Source organism: Eretmochelys imbricata, chromosome 1 (assembly GCF_965152235.1).
Source record: "Eretmochelys imbricata isolate rEreImb1 chromosome 1, rEreImb1.hap1, whole genome shotgun sequence".
NCBI lineage: Eukaryota > Metazoa > Chordata > Testudines > Cheloniidae > Eretmochelys > Eretmochelys imbricata.
In genome coordinates this window covers 272,585,832-272,603,841 of record NC_135572.1, presented here as the reverse complement: position 1 = coordinate 272,603,841, position 18,010 = coordinate 272,585,832, and the positions used below count along the sequence as shown (strand labels likewise).

Genomic DNA, 18,010 nt, shown 5'->3' with positions numbered 1-18,010 from the left:
AAGTTCTGCTTAGACTGCATCAGTCATTTGCATTAAATATACCCAGAATAGGTTAATTTTGGTCATCCTGTGTGCATGGATGTTATGTACCACTCCATTTTTAACCAAGATGTGCTTTGTATATATCCCAGATAAATATTTGCACTCATTTCAATGTCTTCATTGCTTCCCCTTCAGCTCGTCGTTGCTAGTATTGGCCCTTTGGTAGTTCTCACTGTATAGTAGCCCATGTAGTATGTTATGTCCTTTCTGAAAAAATTAAAAATGCTTGGTTACTATCAACCAGTAAACATTCTGTGTATATAATGGCAACTAGATGGAGGCCTCTACTGACCAATTTTTCAAGTTTTTTTTTAAATCTGCTGAACTGATGTCACTTTGCATGAACAGGGCTTAGTGCGGCCCCAAACTGATTAAGGCTTCTAGCTGTTACATTATGTAAATGTTAACCATTTAAAAATTCAGCATCACAGATAAAGGTGTGCTCTGTGAAAACCAGTGGCATGAAGGTATGTATTGCTTTCAAATAAGCTCTATTCCTCCATATTTTTGGCAGGCTGTTTTCTCACAAATTAAGTGGCTTGCAGCTGTAATGGCACCAAGTTTAGCTCTTTGTTTTCATAACCTTGATTTGTAAGCAGAAGATTACAATCACTCTCCTGAAACTACAGGTAAAAATCTCTTCTCAAATCTACTCTGTGGAACCCCATTCTAGTCTTCTCTCCTTACATGCACAGCTCTCCCATTGAATATCTGACTTCAGATATGCCTCGTGGCTCTTGCGAGGTGGAGGGTGAGTACTCTTCCCTTGAAAATAAAATTGGTAGGTGGCTGTTTAAGTCTTATCCAGTCGCTGAAGGCCTAGTTAAGGATCATAACTCCACATGGGAGAAAAGTTAATGGTCACAGGAGCTGAGCTGAGTTCCAGCACTTCCACAAAAGAAACGTTCAAGTTTGTTTCCTGAAAACCATAACTGATGTGAAGGTTGCATGAATGAAATAGATTAGAGGAAATAAAATATGAAAGAGAATAAGTGGGAGGATCCGTTTGAACCTATTCTGAAGTTCATTCTTGTTCCACATCTACAGTTTGTGCTCTATTGCTCAACCCAGAGCAATGATGCAGTGTTATGAAAATTTCCTTGCTTTCCCATCTGCCCCATGCACTACTTAAAAGTGCATTAGAGGGGATTCTCTTTCTGTTCTGTTTTCTTCTCAGAACCACAATGGAATACATTCGGGGGGGGGGGGGGGGTGTAGTGTTATATACTGTTAAGATGTGTGATCCCTTTCTACACTGCTGTTGCTACCACAGTGGAGCTGCACTAGTGGTGAATGTAAACATCTGACTTTGGCAATGCAGATGTATGCTAAGAGTTTCCATTTTATATCATTGGTAAATGACACTTTAACTGTTTTTTTTCCCTTAGGAGACACATTGGCTATGAGTAGGGCTCTACCAAATTCTCCATTTTGGTCAATTTCATGGTCATAGGATTTTAAAAATCATAAATTTCATGATTTCAGCTATTTAAATCTGAAATTTCCTTGTGCTGTAATTGGGGACCTGACCCAAAAAGGAACTGCGGGGAGGTCACAAGGTTATTGTAGGGGGGGTTGCAGGACTGCTACCCTTACTTCTGCGCTGCTGCTGGCAGCTGCAGCGATGTCTTCAGAGCTGGGCAGCTAGAGAGCGGCGGCTGCTGACCAGGAGCCCAACTCTGAAGGCAGAGCCACCGCCAGCAGCAGTGCAGAAGTAAGGATGGCATGGTGTGGTATTGCAACCCTTACTTCTGCGCTGCTGTCTGCAGAGCAGGGCCCTCAGTCACCAGCTGCCACTCTCCAGCCACCCAGCTCTGAAAGCAGCAATGCAGAAGTAAGGGTGGCATGGTATGGTATTGCCACCCTTACATCTGCGCTACTGCTGGCAAGGCGCTGCCTTCAGAACTGGGCTCTCAGCAACAGCCGCTGCTCTCCGGCTTCCCAGCTCTGAAGGCAGCGCAGAAGTAAAGGTGGCAATACCAGGACCCCTCTAAAATAACCTTGTGACCGCCCCTTGCAACTCCCCTTTGAATAAGGACCCCCAATTTGAGGAACATTGGTTCCCCCTTCCCCCCCCCCCCCCGGCCCCACCATGAAATCTATATAGTATAGTGTAAAAGCACACAAGACCAGATTTCGCTGGGGGGAGACCAGATTTCATGGTTTGTGATGCGGTTTTCATGGCCGTAATTTCATAGGGCCCTTGCTATAAGCCCTGGTCATTAGGATTTTTAGACTTTTAAATGTTTTACCTGCTAATGTCAAAGTAGGTTGTAGTCAAACTGAAATAAAATGGTCGTGGTACTCGTTCAAGCTTTACTCACTTGGCTCTCAGAATAAGAACCTTCACAGTGGATTGTATTGATCTTCAAAATAGGATCATGCATGTCTTCTTCACACCTCCTTGGTGGGACTTGGGTGCCATCCCAGGCTTCCCTATAGTGTGGCTTCCAAGGATCAGACTGGGAAAAATTATAAATGGCGGTACACTCCAAAGCTCCACTCCCAACCCAAGCTTTGGACCTTTGTGATAGCAATCGGATATTACTGACAGTAGATTGTGCAGCTCTTCATATGATTGTCTCCTTTCTTGCATGCTGTGATCATCTAAATGCAGTATTACAAATTTACTATTGATCAGAAATGCAAATTACCTGTGGCATTGTTTCAGGTTGCCTAGAGAGCTAGGCAGATATTACTGAATCAATTTAGATTTTGTTCATATTTTGCAGGTTATTTTTGCAACCATAAGGATTAAAGTCTTTTTAAATAAAAGCTTAAATTCTGAAGGACAGCATGGTAGCCACAAGGAAAAAGTATTGGCTTGCTGGGATGCTTGTCTGTCATTAGGCTTTTAACTAGGGCTGTTGATTAATCACAGTTAACTCACGTGATTAACTTAAAAAAAAAAACCACCATGATTAATTGCAATTTTAATCCCGCTGTTAAACCATAGAATACCAACTGATGTTTGTTAAATATTTTGGATGTTTTTTTACCCTTTCAAATATATTGTTTTCAGTTACAACATAGAGTATAAAGTGTACAGTGCTCACTTAATATTATTTTTATTACAAATATTTGCACTGTAAAAATGATAAATATTTTTCAGTTCACCTCTACAAGTACCGTAGGGCAATCTGTTTATCGTGAAAGTGCGACTTACAAATGTAGATTGTTTTTGAGTGCAGTTGTCTTTAAAAAAAAAGAGAGAAATTTTAGAACCTACAAATCCACTCAGCCCTACGTTTTGTTCAGCCAGTCACTAAAAGGAACAAGTTTGTTTACATTTATGGGAAATAATGATGCCTCCTACTTGTTTACAATGTCACCTGAAAGTGAGAACAGACGTTCACATGGCACTTTTGTAGCCGGCATTGCAAGGTATTTGTGTGCCAGATATGCTAAACATTCGTATGCCCCTTCATGCTTTGGCCACTATTCCAGAGGACATGCTTCCATGCTGATGACACTCGTTTAAAAAAAAATAATGTGTTAATTAAATTTGTGACTGAACTCCTTTGGGGAGGATTGTATGTCTCCTGCTCTGTATTTTACCCACATTCTGCCATATATTTCATGTTATAGCAGTCTCGGATGATGACCCAGCATGCAGTTCATTTTAAGAACACTTTCACTGCAGATTTTACAAAATGCAAAGGAAGTACCAGTGTGAGATTTCTAAAGGTAGCTATAGCACTCGACCCAAGGTTTAAGAATCTGAAGTGCCTTCCAAAATCTGAGAGGGGCGGGGTGTGGAGCATGCATTGAGAAGTCTTAAAAGAGCAACATTCCGATGCGGAAACTACAGAACCTGAACCACCAAAAATGAAAATGAGCTGCTGGTGGCATGTGACTCAAATGATGAAAATGAACATGTGTTGGTGTGTACTGCTTTGGATCGTTATAAAGCAGAACCAGTCATCAGCATGGATGCATGTTCTCTGGAATGGTGGGGTTTGGGGTACAGGAGGGGGCTCTGGGCTGGGACAGGCTTTTGGGGCACGGGGGGGAGGGCTCTGGCTGGGGGTGTGGGCTCTGTGGTGGGGCTGGGGATGAGGGGCTCGGGGTACAAGAGGGGACTCTGAGCTGGGATTGAGGAGTTCAGAGGGCAGGAGGGTTGTGGCAGGGGATTGGGGTGTGGGGCAGGTTCAGGGGTGCTTACCACGTGGCACTTACCGCAAGCAGCCCCTGGAAGTATGTTTCCCCCTCCTGCTCCGGGGTGTGGCCAGGTGGCTCTGTGCATTGCCCCGTCCACAGGCGCCACCCCTGCAGTTCCCATTGGCCAGGAACTGCAGCCAATGGGAGCTGCGGGGACAGTGCCTGCGGACGGGGCAGTGCGCAGAGGTGCCTGGCTGCGCCTCCTTGTGCTACGTAGGAGCCTGAGGGGAGTCACACTGGCTGCTTCTTGGGAGCTGCATGGAGCGAGGCAAGCCCCTGACCACTCCCCAGCTGGAGTGGGGCAAACTCAGTGATGCAAGATTTCATGTCTTTCATTTTTTCTGTAGCCAGTAGCTGCTGACAGTGCAACATTAGTCAGATAAGCAGGACAGGTAATAAGTAGCAGCTCTGGTTTCTGGTTGAGTTTAAACTCCAATGCAATCTTAGCCATGTAGGAAGCAGAATCTGTGTTAGTTGTGGCTAAATTTTCCCAAGTTTGTTGGTATGTCTCAAACATGTCCATTACTGCTGCGTTGACAAAACAGGTGTCAGCTGAGCAGATGAATGTCACACTCAGCACAAAACAATGTGGGTTTATTTGCTTTGAAATAAAAAAATGAAAACAAAAGGCCAAGAATTGGATGGTCCAAAGCATCAGGAGACTCGTCAAAACTCTGATTAGACAACATATTTCCATTTGTTTGTTCCATCAGTTTAGATACTGAAGCATTGTCGTTATCTTTCAGATATTTGAGTGAGATTGTCTGTCTGCATTAGGAAGGGTTTTTGCTGCTGGACAGCATTGTCTCACAAAGTCACCAACAGGCTCCTCCGCAATTAACAGCGATTATCAGTGAAACAAGGAGCACACACACATTTGTTGACACAATCGTGCTGTTTTTTCTTTCATTAAAGCCCTGGTGAAAACTCCTGATATTGATTGTTTACCCCAAACCTCACTTTCTTCTTAAGCTTCTTGTCACTTGCTTTTGAAATGCTCCTTTATTTTGTCAGTGCGAGCACAGACCTAAATGCTGCATTACTTGCAGCGCAATGCATCCTCTTCGCTCCCGTCTTTACTTTCCTTGAAAATTTCTAAGCACTGATTTTCTTGTTGATATTCAGGCATAGATTTGTGTTTTTTGCCCCAGGTTTCCCTCTTTATCTGCAGAGGATTTATTTTTTAAATTCAGTGCTGCACTGAACGGACACAAAGGAGTAGGTGGGCAGAATCTCCTTTTGAGGCAATCATAGACTGTCTATGCTACTGCAGTAAGTTGGCCTAAGTTAAGCAACTCCAGCTACATGAATAACAGCTGGAGTCAATGTATCTTAGGTCGACTTACTGCAGTGTGTCCCATCGACTTACCTTACTCCTCTCATTCCTGGTGGAGAACCGGGGTTGACTGGAGAGCATTCTGCCATTGATTTAGTAGGTCTCCACTAGACCTGCTAAATCGACCCCCCCAGTGCATCGATCCCCAGAGCATCGATCCCGTGGTAGTGTAGACATAGCCATAGTCTGATATTAATGTTTGATTTTTCCAACCTCGACTGTGTGTGTGTGTTCTGTGTTTTAACTGCAGTATTGCTTCAATCTTAGAGCTGCAGGACACAATAGTCGCGGAAAGTATTAGTGTTCAGCAAAAATAAGCACCCAAAAAATGAGTGGATTGATAACGGGTGTAAATGAGTAAAAACCCAAACTCTTTTAATTTAAAAAAAAAAACTTGAAAATTTATTGGTCAAAATTAGTAAAAACTGAAAATGCAGTGCACTATGCATTAGCTGCACCTCCAGAGTGATGAGGGTTGGATTAATGAGTGGATGTAATTTGTCCTATTTTAGGCAAATTATGCTTTCAGGATCCTGGCAAGTGAAGCCCTCAGTTGTGCTAAATATTGTGGGGTTACCACAAGTCATTGCTACACAGAATCATAAGGGTTCTGGATAGAGGGAAAACATGGTGTCTCCTAAACCTGCCATTACTCAAAGTTTAAACTGTTAGTAGCTGTCTCCACTAAACCTCTTAGACTGTTTTACATTTTAGTTATCCCTTGATTAAAGAAGCCCCTATTTATGTTTAAACCTAAGTTTATTCTTTCTGCACAGATAAGAGATAGTACTTAAGATCAGGGGTTCTAAGCTCTCTCCTGTGGATTTAGTGCCTTGGTTGTATGTTACGTATTCTTAGGATGGTTTAAGGGACTGGTTCCTGTAACGCTTCCCAGGAAGTCCCAGTTCTCGATGAAGCATTGCAGCAGCCAGCACAAAGGATTGTCTTAAGAGCTGACAGATGCTGTGCTATAAGGGGGCACGGTTTCCTGGTACCTCCATTTGTGGTTGTGAGCAAGTTGAGAATCTCTGTCCTAGATTTTGGTGGGTCTCCTTTTGGTATTTGTTACACCACAATCAGCTCTCTTCACCCTTGCCGTCTTCTTAAGCTGTTCATGCTTTTAATGTATGCATCTTACCTTGGTGTGCCCTCTTCTTTCTACTGTAGTCTTGTGATCTTCTGGATTTTTTGCAGCTATTGAATGTCCTTTTTTAAAAACTGATCAGTACTGTACACAGTACCTAGGGCTGGACAAGGGCCTTTATACATTTAAGCCATTTTAGTGCTGACTATTTAATACATCACCTTATTCTTTTCACCCCTTGTGTTGCTATATGGTGCAATCAGTTTGGTGGCATTGCTAGTATAACACTTTATTTCATCCAGCTGTGTTCCACTGAACTTTGCCTGTTTTGGGTTACTTGAAGTGCTCAGCCTTCTGCACTGTTGTGCTGTTATATCTTGCTCTCGGTAACCCAAAGATCTAAATCTGAATCTAAAATTACAGGAGTGTTTGCTTTTTAATGGAACTAGAATTTATTTAGTATTTTGGCATGAAGGTTGTTGTATTTCATTATGACTTCGAGAACTATTATTGAAGTATGTATTGCAATGTAAGAGATAATTCACATGAGGCACTTATTCTTATAGGATAGGAAACTTGATCTAAATTAGACAAGCTGTTTCCATACATCTATTCTAGACTCCCTTGGTGGGAAAAGTCAAATTCATGTGGAATAGAGTGTAGGATGCTATAAAGATCACAGTCAATTATACAAGGTTAGTAAAGAAGCACAATATATCTGCTTCTGTATAATCAATCAAATGATAGGATTGATTATTAGTTTAAAAAATCAAACAAATTACTTTTGAGGAAAGCATAGTTAAAAACAGATGAGTCTAATGGGATGTCATTTTGTCATATTTAATAAAAAGGCAAGAGTAAATTAAGCTTGGGTTATTCATTATGTAAAAGCTTCAAAACAGAGCATATCTATTGTCTGCATTTTCTTGTGGTATCTCTTTATTCTGTCTTCTGGCTGAATGCAGATGAGTATCCAGTCCAGTTCTTTGCAATATCTTGAGATATATAACTGAAGTTTGCCAAGACAAAGGATTACATCTGCCTTAAATATTTATTTAATAGGCATGTTATATTTTCTCTATAAATAAGTAAATCTGACTGACCATTAGTTGTTTCATGGCAAAAATTTGGTCCTAGATCTACATGTTGAAATTCAGGTGACAACTTGATATTGGTCTAATTTTGGAAAATTTCCTCTCGGCCACCTTGTCCGCCATCTAAATTAGACTAAAGTAGGAAGATAAGGGAAGCCACACAAAGATCAGATTCATACATGAAAAGCCTAGGAAGGAAATTCAATCAAAATTGCTCCAGGTCCCAGATTTGGAGATAGCTTACTTCATCAAACTACTGTACCTCCCTCAAAACAAGCTGAATAAGGGATCATGAGAATTAAGTTTCAAAGCTCTGACTGTTTACAAATTCCCCTATAAAAACTTTAGAATCTCGTCAAACTGATGTTACCAGTGTAGTGTCTAGGCCTTGTCTAAATTAATGTAGTTTAGTGTTTAGGCCTTGTCCACATATACAGGCATATGCTGCTCACCTGATTTGGAGGGATAATCTTTAAATATAAGGATATTCTAACGTCCTTTGTATTTGCAGTAAGACTGTCCACTAAGGTATCATTGTGATAGTAGGATTTTTTGTGATGTGGAAACTTGTCCATTAGGAACTCAAACTATCAGTTTTCCACATAGATTAATGCTCAGACATCAAATGGTGGTACACTGTTGGTCGTTATCAGTGTGGGATGAGTTGAACTTCTTGTGTTGATGAAAGCTTATCTGTCACTATATACTTCCCTAATTTATCCACCATAGGGAAGGACAGGTGCTAATGTGTAAAGCTTTTTAGGTACAACTGTTGAATTTCGTGCTTGTGTATCACACTGGAAACTGAACATTTTCAGCAGAAGTGCCATACTTCGGAATCTGTTCACTTCTCAGTGGGGACACAAGTTTCCATCAACATGAACAGAGTTTATGAAATAATGCACACTGAGGAAACAATAGACCTTCATGTCTGAAATGCTTGGTTTTACCTGAACCTGTTTTTTAAATGGGAGTTGGCTTTTTTCATTGCAGCTTTACCAAATTAATCTATTGCCATAGGAACAAAACAAAGTTATATCAGACCTGTTTCTAAGATTATCTTGAGTCAGAATAGAAAACTTTTCCAGAAAGATTATGATGTGATTGGTGGATTTAAACTTGGCATATGAGTTCCCCCACATTTTCCTATCCTCCTCCGCACACTGCTTAAGTTACTGAAAGAGCCTATGAAGAGAAACAAATGTGAGGATGAGGAAGTATTAGTCTCATATTACCAGTTTAATGGTGATAAATGGAAATAAGTCTCCTAAAAATATTCAAAATTACACCACCTTCTCTTCTCCTCCCTCCACCCCCTCCCCCCCAAAAAAAAAATCTGGTGGAAGTGGTACAGGGACTTCTTTTACAGACTCAGGTTCATCTGGGGTTTAAATGATTTTTTCATTATCCTCTTGTTTTTATATATTATGCCAGTTTTATGATGCAAATTGGATTAAAACTTGACTTTATAAAGAATATAGTAGCAACTGTGGGACCAGCCGTGGGCTTCAGGAGCCACACTCTTAAATAACATGTAGGAAGCTTTATTATAAGTGGTGGAGGTAATGATGACTGTAGTTAAGGTTGCCCAACACTTTCCATATACGACTCTGTTTTCAGTTGCTTATAACTTTGCTGATCTCTAAGCATTTGGACTGAAATTTACCATACAGTGCTGCAGAAGTATTGCATAAGAACAGAAGAATTGACAGGACACCTATCTGACCCAGTATGACTTTAGCCACTAATTGAGAGTTCAGAAAAAAGTGCAAGAACTTGGAAAACTATGGATTAACTTGCCAACAAGGGATCTTTGTGAACTGTAGAGGCCAGTGAGGAAGGCACAGACATCTGGAATTTTGATCAAGTGGCTGCAACTTTAATCCCTTAACAGAATAATTTTCTCAAGGCCATTTGTCCTCGGAGCACTGGGGAAGGCAATAGATGACTCGCCTATCATCTACCCCCACAGTATCAATGCTCAGATCCAGAGCATCGTGTTCACTCAACCCACCCACTCAAAATAAGACCTCATCAAAGTCTGTATTATTCCAATCTCTACTGCATTTTACAGTGGTGGGTAGAGTGGTAAGAGGTCCTCTTCTGCTTAGCCTGGCCCTTAATTGCCCAGTGTCCCAGCCAGCCAAACCGGGAGCCTGTTGCAGGCACCTGGATTGCTCAGTGAGAGCTCCTCAGTTAAGCAGAGCTATCCCATTGGCTGAGTGGTGTCATGGGGCTGCCAAGTGGCTGTAGCCTTTCCACCTATCCCTACCCCAGAAAGCCATGTTGGCTGGAAAAGCCAGCTTGCCCTTCTTCCTAAACTTTACAGTCATTGGTTGGCTTACGCCCTAAAGCATAAAAATTTGTATGTCTTTAATAAACAAAACACCCCCCTTTCCCCTCCATGTCATGTAACTGTGAATGTTCTCATTATCCATATAGATGACAAGTCTTTTCTGAGATCTGTTAAGCTCTTGACCTCAGTGCCTTGCCAAGAACTCATTGCCTCAGATTAATTCTGTTGACGTAAAAAAAAAAATCATGTAGTCAGTTTTAAATTTCTTACCTTTCAATTTCATTGTATGTCCCTTTTTGCTCTTGTATTAGGGTAAATTGGAGTACCCAGTTTACCTTCTTTATACTGTTCTATTAATATGTACATCTTCTCTCCAAACATAGTCCCAACCTTTTCGATCTCTTTTTATAGAAGTCTTTTACCTCAAATTGTTTTTTTCATCTCTCTCTGGACTCCTGTTTATGCCGCAGTATGTCTTTAAAAAAAAAAAAAAAATGATGCCAGGTTACCAGAATTGATTAGGCAATGTGGCATTTAGACTATCTTTGGTATTTTCTGTCCCATTTCTTATACATCCTGAGTCCTGACACCTTGCTTGCTTTTTTTGACTACTGCTGCACATTGAGCTGTTTACATTGACAGCATGGTGTCTTCCCTGAGTGTCACTACTTGCCACTAAATTTATATATTATAGTGCCACTCCTAATTACTGCCACATTAATACCAAGTAGGAAATGAACAGTATCTGGTCATAAAATTATTCTGCACATTTCAGGCTGGCAGGTATTGCAGAAGCATTGTGTTTGGCCCCTAGTTAGTCATTGAAGAGAATCTTGTCTATCTTCTGCAACTAGGTGGTGTTGGACAGGTAGATCTCTGCAGTCTACATCCACTTCTGCTGCCATAACACGTGGCTGTTGAAGATGGTGGTAAATGCCCATTGAGAATTTCCCATAATCATTTTTCTGAGTTAATGAATTAGAATCTTCTTGTATTGAGAGCTGAATCCAGCAACTTGATTTTTATGGTGCTATTTGAGGGCTATGGGCACAAACCTAATAGGAACAGTTGTGACTTGGGTTGTAGCTGATTTTTCACCTCTTCTATGCCACAAGTTCATTTATCTTTCATTTCAGCTAGACTTTTGGAAAGCTCCTCTAGTTTTCCCATCCGTTGGCTAAACAAGAAGTTGCAAACACGTGCCCAACCTTCCAAAGGAATTACAGGGAATAAATTCTAGAGAGCCCAAAACTAGATTAAAGTAAAATAGGAGGAATGACTGATTGACAAGTCAGTGAGAGCAAGTACAAGTGTGTGCACCAGGGTTTCACACTAAATGGGTGCAGAACAAATCTTGTGAAAACCCATCACTTTCCTACAAGCATATTGTACAGGTCCTGATATATTAGCCACTTGCCTGCCACATACTGTTGAGCATTCTGTAAGATTGTTTGATAATAGCATTATTCAGTTTTGTGAGCGAGGGCTGAAGTAAGTTAGTCCTTGAAGTCTTTATTGGCTTGAGAAAAAAGCTTCTCTGATCTCCTTTTCTGCTATAGCATGTAAGGTTTGAACCACTTTCGGTACTTGAATAATTTGCGAAATAGTAAGCAGGCTTTTGGATTAATGATTTCTGCTGTTGGATTTGTTGACTCTTGTGTCTCTAGTCTTTGCTCACTGGTTGAGACTTGACATTTGGTTTTGCTTCTCCTCTTCTTCAGATGTTACTTTATTTGCTAACTTCTGAAGAATGAGTAATTCTCTCGCCTCAGCCAAGGAGCAAAGATAACATCAAATAATTGCAAGTATTAGTTTAACAGCTGATAAGATAAATTTTGTATCCTGAAAATTACTCTGTGGTATGGTGACCAGCATCCAACTATTGTAGATAACTTCAGTTACTGTATAGTGATCTTGAAAGTGATTTGATGCCTTTGTCCTCTTCCTGGTTTCCACACCGGATATCTAAGTCTGACTATACTGTGCACAAGGGCCTTCACCCTTACTATGTTTTAGATTCTGCTTGCTGCCATATAGGATGGCATACTTGGTCAGGAACGTGAAAGGTCGGGAACACCCTGCTGCAATCCTTATGGCACGTTGGCTGGGTGTAGTGGATTAATATGGTAACTGATCTTGCTGTTGATGCCATGGGTTCAAGTTTGGCTTAGATCACAAATAATGATTTGAGATATTTAATCACTTGTCCATATGTTGAGCAAAAATTCGTTCCATATGAAAATATAAACATTTATTCTCATGAGAAGTCTTGGAGAAAGAGGTACCATAACAGGACAGAGATGGTGTTGGAGAACTTTCACACTGCATGCTCCCTTTAGTCCTAGGCACTCACTAAGGATATCTGTTCTTCACTCTGTGCAGTCAGACTTACAAATGTCACTGAAGAATGGTTGGAGTTGGGGGAGTACCCCATCCTTCCCCTTCTCATCTTGTTGAATTGGAATCACACATTAGATGCCACATGGTCCATTTGGTTGCAGTTCAAACTTCCTGCCAGGGCTTAGTCTCATCCAATGCTGGTGGAGCAGCATTGCCCTACAAATACTGCACTGTCAAAGGTCACTCTTCAGATCTGACATCAAACATCTCTTTTACTCTCTCTCTTTGGCTGTCAAGGTGGAAGTTGGCATCAGTGATTTAAAAGAATCAGATAACTACATTGTGCTGGCAAACATTTCCCTCAAATAGGAAATGGGATCTTGGCTGACTGTAAATAATTGCTAAATAGGGCTTTTTGCATTTGCTGACACAATCACTGCACCATCAGTATCTTGATCTGTGAAGTGCTTTGGTATACCCGGAGTAGAAGAAGCATTGTATAAAATCAAGGTCTGCTCTGTTTGTCATGGTATCAGCCCCTGCTGTTTCTGTATTAGTGTTCCCTAAATCATTAAATGTAATCGTCAGGAGCTCAGCTACTGCAGTGACGAATGCAGTATAAGAATCTATATAGAAGAGAATCTTCCAGTGCCAATAGCTGTTATCCCATTGCCCTTCTTTGGTAATGGATGCCCTGAAACATCAGGGTGAAGGAGTTCAGCGTTCACTGTTTGGTGTCTTGTTTCAGCTGGAGCAGATTGCAATGCTGGGAATTATTCTGAAAGATCTTTTAGGAATTTCCTCCTTTGCCCTTAGGCTGAAAGAGAGATACATTCTTTCTGACTTAATGCACGCATTGCTACCTTTTCCTTTTGAATCGCATCTGCAGTGCTGTAAATGAGCAAGCTGTAATCAAACAGCCCCGTTCTTTGGTTTCCCCAAGTGACTAATCATGTTGGACTTCAATAGCAGAGCCCTAGCCTTTCTTCACTTTAATATACTGGAAGGCATGCTCAGTGGCAGGCTTTAGCATCTGCTGTCTATTCATAAAGCAGATGAATTGGGTAGACTAGCTGCCAGCCCTCTGATAAAAGATCTCATGGGTCTTCTCCCACTGCTAATGAAAGGAGAGCCATTGTGTCCTTAACCATTCAGGTCTCTAACTTGAATAAATGGTGACATGAGTGGGGAAGGAGTTAAATCTTTCCCCTGCACCATTACACTAAAAAAGTGAAACAATAAAACATGCCAACCCATCTTGATTAATTCATAGTCCATATTAAAATCCCTAGCCCAGTTTCTTGACAGGGGAAACTGTATTAAATGCTTAATAGAGAAAGAAGATCCCCTTCCCCCACCAAAGGAGGACATCTGTTTCTAACTTCAGCTTTTTATTTTTTTATCTTTCATTTTTTTTGTTGGTAAATCTCCCAGACAACAGCAGTTCTATAGAGAGTTTAAATATGAAGGAATGGCAGGACGGGCTAAGGGCACTTCTACCGAACATTAACATCAACTTTGGTGGGCTGCCCAATCCTTCTTCCCCCTCCAACGCCAACCACAGTGTACCAACGTCCAACACTGCCACCTCCGACAGCCTGAATTGGGACAGCCCTGGCAGCTGGATGGACCCCGCAATCATCACAGGTAACCATTTCTCACTCCTTCAGCTCCACTGGCAGCCATCAGCTGGGTATTGGTACAAACTAATCGGCATCTGAAAAAAAATAAGTCTGTATGCGGTGGTCTCTTCCAGCTTCCATCCACAAAACTTCAAGGAGCCAGGAATCCTTGTGGAACAAATAGGTATAATGAACCCCCACTTAGCCCTTTCCAGTGCATGCCCAGGATCTTCACAGGTGGTTAGAATGCTCAGTGCATAACTGTAGGCTTATGTTGGCGTCCCTTCTGCTGGATGGTATGTCCAGTATGTGCACTGCTGGTCTTCTGTTAATGCCTTCAGTGCCTGGACTTCTAATTTAAAAATGAACGTACTCCACTTGTTTATAAAGCTCTGTTTTATAAGGCTGTCTGGTTGTGTATCTCTGTTAGATAGGCTGAAGCATGATTCAAGCAGGGAGAGCAGGAAGAAAAGCATGCAGTAGTGGTAGAACTGGGTTTGGGTAGGTAATGGACAGGGACCTGGGCCTTGTGATTGGGGGGTGGGAGGGTTGGCAAATGCGTGATGTAAGAATATGGACTTCATGACACAAAAAGTGTTTCTAGGAGGGAAACTATTTGGATTTAAATGTTCATCTTTGTGGGAAGGGTGAGATATAAACTGTATAAACATGTTTTCTGTACAAGCTAATTGTTTTCTCACCACTGCCATCTGTTAGGTTAAATTGACCTCCTTCACACTGAACATGTTTCTGTTGTGACTCACCTGTTTTCCTCCCACTTTTTCTTCTCTTCACAGGGATCCCAGCCTCCACAGGAAACAGTTTAGACTCCCTTCAAGACGACAATCCACCACACTGGCTAAAATCTCTTCAAGCCCTCACAGAGATGGACGGCCCCAGTGCAGCCCCATCACAGACCCACCACAGTAACCCCTTCAGCACACAGATCCCTCTGCACAGAGCCAGTTGGAACCCCTACTCTCCCCCTTCAAACCCTACCAGTTTCCATTCCCCTCCCCCAGGCTTTCAGACAGCCTTCAGACCCCCCAGTAAAACCCCCACAGATCTACTACAGAGCTCAGCGCTGGATCGTCATTAGGAAAGGAGGAGGAAAAAACATGAGAAATGCAGGAATTGCCCCACCCTGATTCCTCCCCATGCCCACCCACCATTCCCTTCTCATATCTTTCTTTCTGAAGAATCTAGTTCCTGATCAAATCTTCCCCTCCACCCCCAAATGCAATGCGATCACAGGGTCATGACCGTATATTTTTTGTTGTAAAGTTTCTGCTGATCCAGTGTTTGAAATACACTGTTTAAAAATATTTCCTTAAACATTGTAAGAAAAAAGAGAGAGAGAGAAATCAAAGTGCTGTCTCAGTGCTTAAAAAGAGACTATATCAGTCTGTCTTTCGCACATAATGAGCATTTCTGCCTTGCAGAAAGTCAATCTACAGTAGGGGAGAAATGTAATGCAAAAATATAGAATGAATTGCAGAAACATGAACATTTTATTTTTAATTTAAACAAAATTACTGAACATATGGAGGAAAGCAGTGGCCTTGCAGTTATTTTGCATTCAGGTGTCACTACACAGGGAAATTGCTATGTATTTTTTTGGAAGGGGGTACTTTATGTAAGTCAGTAAGAAGTTTGACAAGAAGTGGGTCAAAGGACAAAATGTGTAGAAGTAACTGGCATGTTGCTAAAGAGTGGTTTAAAGAGGGGGGAAAAGTTGTTTTAAAAATTTTTGGCGTTAGATTTAAAGTAAACTTTAATGTTTTAAAAGTATTCACAGATTTAATACCTAGCATATAACATAATATAAGCAGCTGAAACACGAGTGATATTTACTTCAGTCTTTCTGTCTCCTCTGTCAATCTCTCTTTCTTTTTTTTTAAATTCACCTGATTAGGGCACTCTGGGATAGCACTGCATTGGGGCCACATGATCACCATCAGGAGCGCAACCTTTGACCTCCTCTGCCTGCAGCTTTTACTTAACCCTGTAGTTTCTGGACGTTTGTGCAGTATTGAAAAGACAGGAAAAAAAGAAACAGATAAATAAACATGGTTATAACCTGACGCTAAAACTAAAAACAAGGAAATGTACCTCTTTCTTCAGAATTAAAACTAAAATCTTAAATAAAACAGAAAACTTGATGATGACTTTGTTTTCCTTTTTCTTGGTTTTTAACTCTGCATGGGGTTTTATGGAGTACCAGCAAATCCTAGTAGATTCTTCCCATTCATTTTAAACTGAAACTACTGATTACAGTAAAAGTAATCTTGTCTTCCCTGGGACTGGGGACAAATAGCACAGTGGTGACATAATAGCATGATGGCACTGAAAGCTGAGCACTGGGGGGAGTTCTAGTTACTGCTTTAAAACTTGGTTTTTCAATCCCTGTACCTCCCAATGCCGAGTGAACTTTTGGCAAAGGGACGTCTTCGTTTAAAGACTCAACACCCCTCCCTTTGGGTGCAGGTGTGCAAGAGCTGTTTACGTACACGAGATCTCTAAGGGTGTATCTACACAGTGAGCGGCAACGAGTCTCCGAGCCCAAGTCAACAGACTCTGACTCACTGCCATGGGCTGTGTAAATGTACTCTGAGGTCTGCCAGGGAGCCCAACCTTAGTAGTCACAATATTTAAAATAAGCAAACGTTTTGGTGGGGTGGGGGGCAAGATTAGGGGATGACACTTTCAATCCATGATTCAACCCCTAACTTCATGTCCTCTGCAGGAGGCTTTCCATTCTAATAGCCCCATCGTCCACAAACCAGCTGCAAACTTGGCAAGCTTCTTAGTGATGGTGACTTTAGAAAGCTACTTCCTCTCTTCTCATGCCACATTACCCTTCGGTGCAGTTTTCAGAGTGGCTGCTTTTCCTAGGAGCATTTATTTACTAAAGCTTGTTAACTGAACTGAGGTTACTGGTTCTAGATGTCATAATTGAAAATAAGCCTTGTGCTCTCAGTGCTCAGAAGAATGCTTTTCAACCTGTTCGTGCCAAAAAAATCACTTGCCTGAAAACTATCAGGTGGTTTAATGGCTTCTGGATTAAAGGCTTCATTTAACAAAAACTCAAAATTAAAGCTGGTGGTGTGGACTGAAATCAGTGTGAGTGCCCCCTGCTGCTCCCCAGCAAGCAATTCCTTCATAAGCATGCCAGATGCATGAATTCTAGGTGAAGAAAACAAAAGAAACTAGGTTGGCTTTAATATCCCTATTGAGATCATGGTGAGGATTGGGTTAGTTCTGAGACACAACCTCTATCATTAGCAAAACTTGCAAACTTCTATTAAAGGACTACAAATCCCTATAAATAACCCTCTTAAAGACTGGTGCAATTAGTTACTGCTAGTTAAGTTAGCAACTCACAAAGCGTGACCATTTCCATGTATTTGGATTCAGTCCCACTGCCAGAGTTTGGAACGTTTAAAACAAAAACCTGCATGTCAAATTCTCATGCCAAGCATTATGTAGGCTCTAGCTGTTTACAATGTGTTGTGCTAGCCCTATGAGAGTAAACGTACCATTCAGAAGTTTCATGCTAGCTGCATTCTTTTCTTCCTGGGGCTTCACCTCCCTCACAAAAGCAAACTCCCTAGCTGGTAACTTTGGGTATTGTAGTACACAGATGTTACTGCATCCAGCTTGACAGTGTATGGTATTTACTTGTAACCTTTCTCAAATCTAGATTTAACAGAGTGATGATGATGCAAATTGACAAACAATACATCAGATGGGCTTAATATGTTTGCTGTCTAGTTGTCTCATCTGCTGTCCATGGTTGATTCCTTCACTGGGAGATAAGCCCAGGGTGTTTCTACGCTGTTCAAGTGTATTGCATTGGAAAAGCGATGTGAGGCTTTATTAGTCTCATGAGGCTCTGATTACCGATATGGTTTTCTTTTTGCATCAAACGCCATACCAGTCCTTTTATTGAAAGATCAGTTTACATTTTCATCTGTGTTCTGGCCTTACGTCCGTATCTGTACATGCTTTGTTGCTATTTACTATAATGTTCTC

General features: G+C 41.3%; 1 protein-coding gene across 6 annotated transcripts in view; it reads left to right on the top strand.

The window, feature by feature from the left end:
- The window catches only part of CNOT4 (CCR4-NOT transcription complex subunit 4), a 122,605-nt gene extending 106,468 nt beyond the window's left edge, over positions 1–16,137 (top strand). For 4 of the 6 annotated variants that reach the window (XM_077831711.1, XM_077831694.1, XM_077831684.1 and 1 more), the window contains 2 exons: positions 13,788–14,000; positions 14,773–16,137. In XM_077831711.1, coding sequence (XP_077687837.1) covers positions 13,788–14,000; positions 14,773–15,074 — 515 coding nt within the window. In that variant the 3' untranslated portion in view covers positions 15,075–16,137. The remainder of the gene's footprint in view (positions 1–13,787; positions 14,001–14,772) is intronic. The other 2 variants (XM_077831723.1, XM_077831717.1) reach the window with 1 other exon arrangement.
- The last annotated feature ends 1,873 nt before the right edge of the window (positions 16,138–18,010 follow it).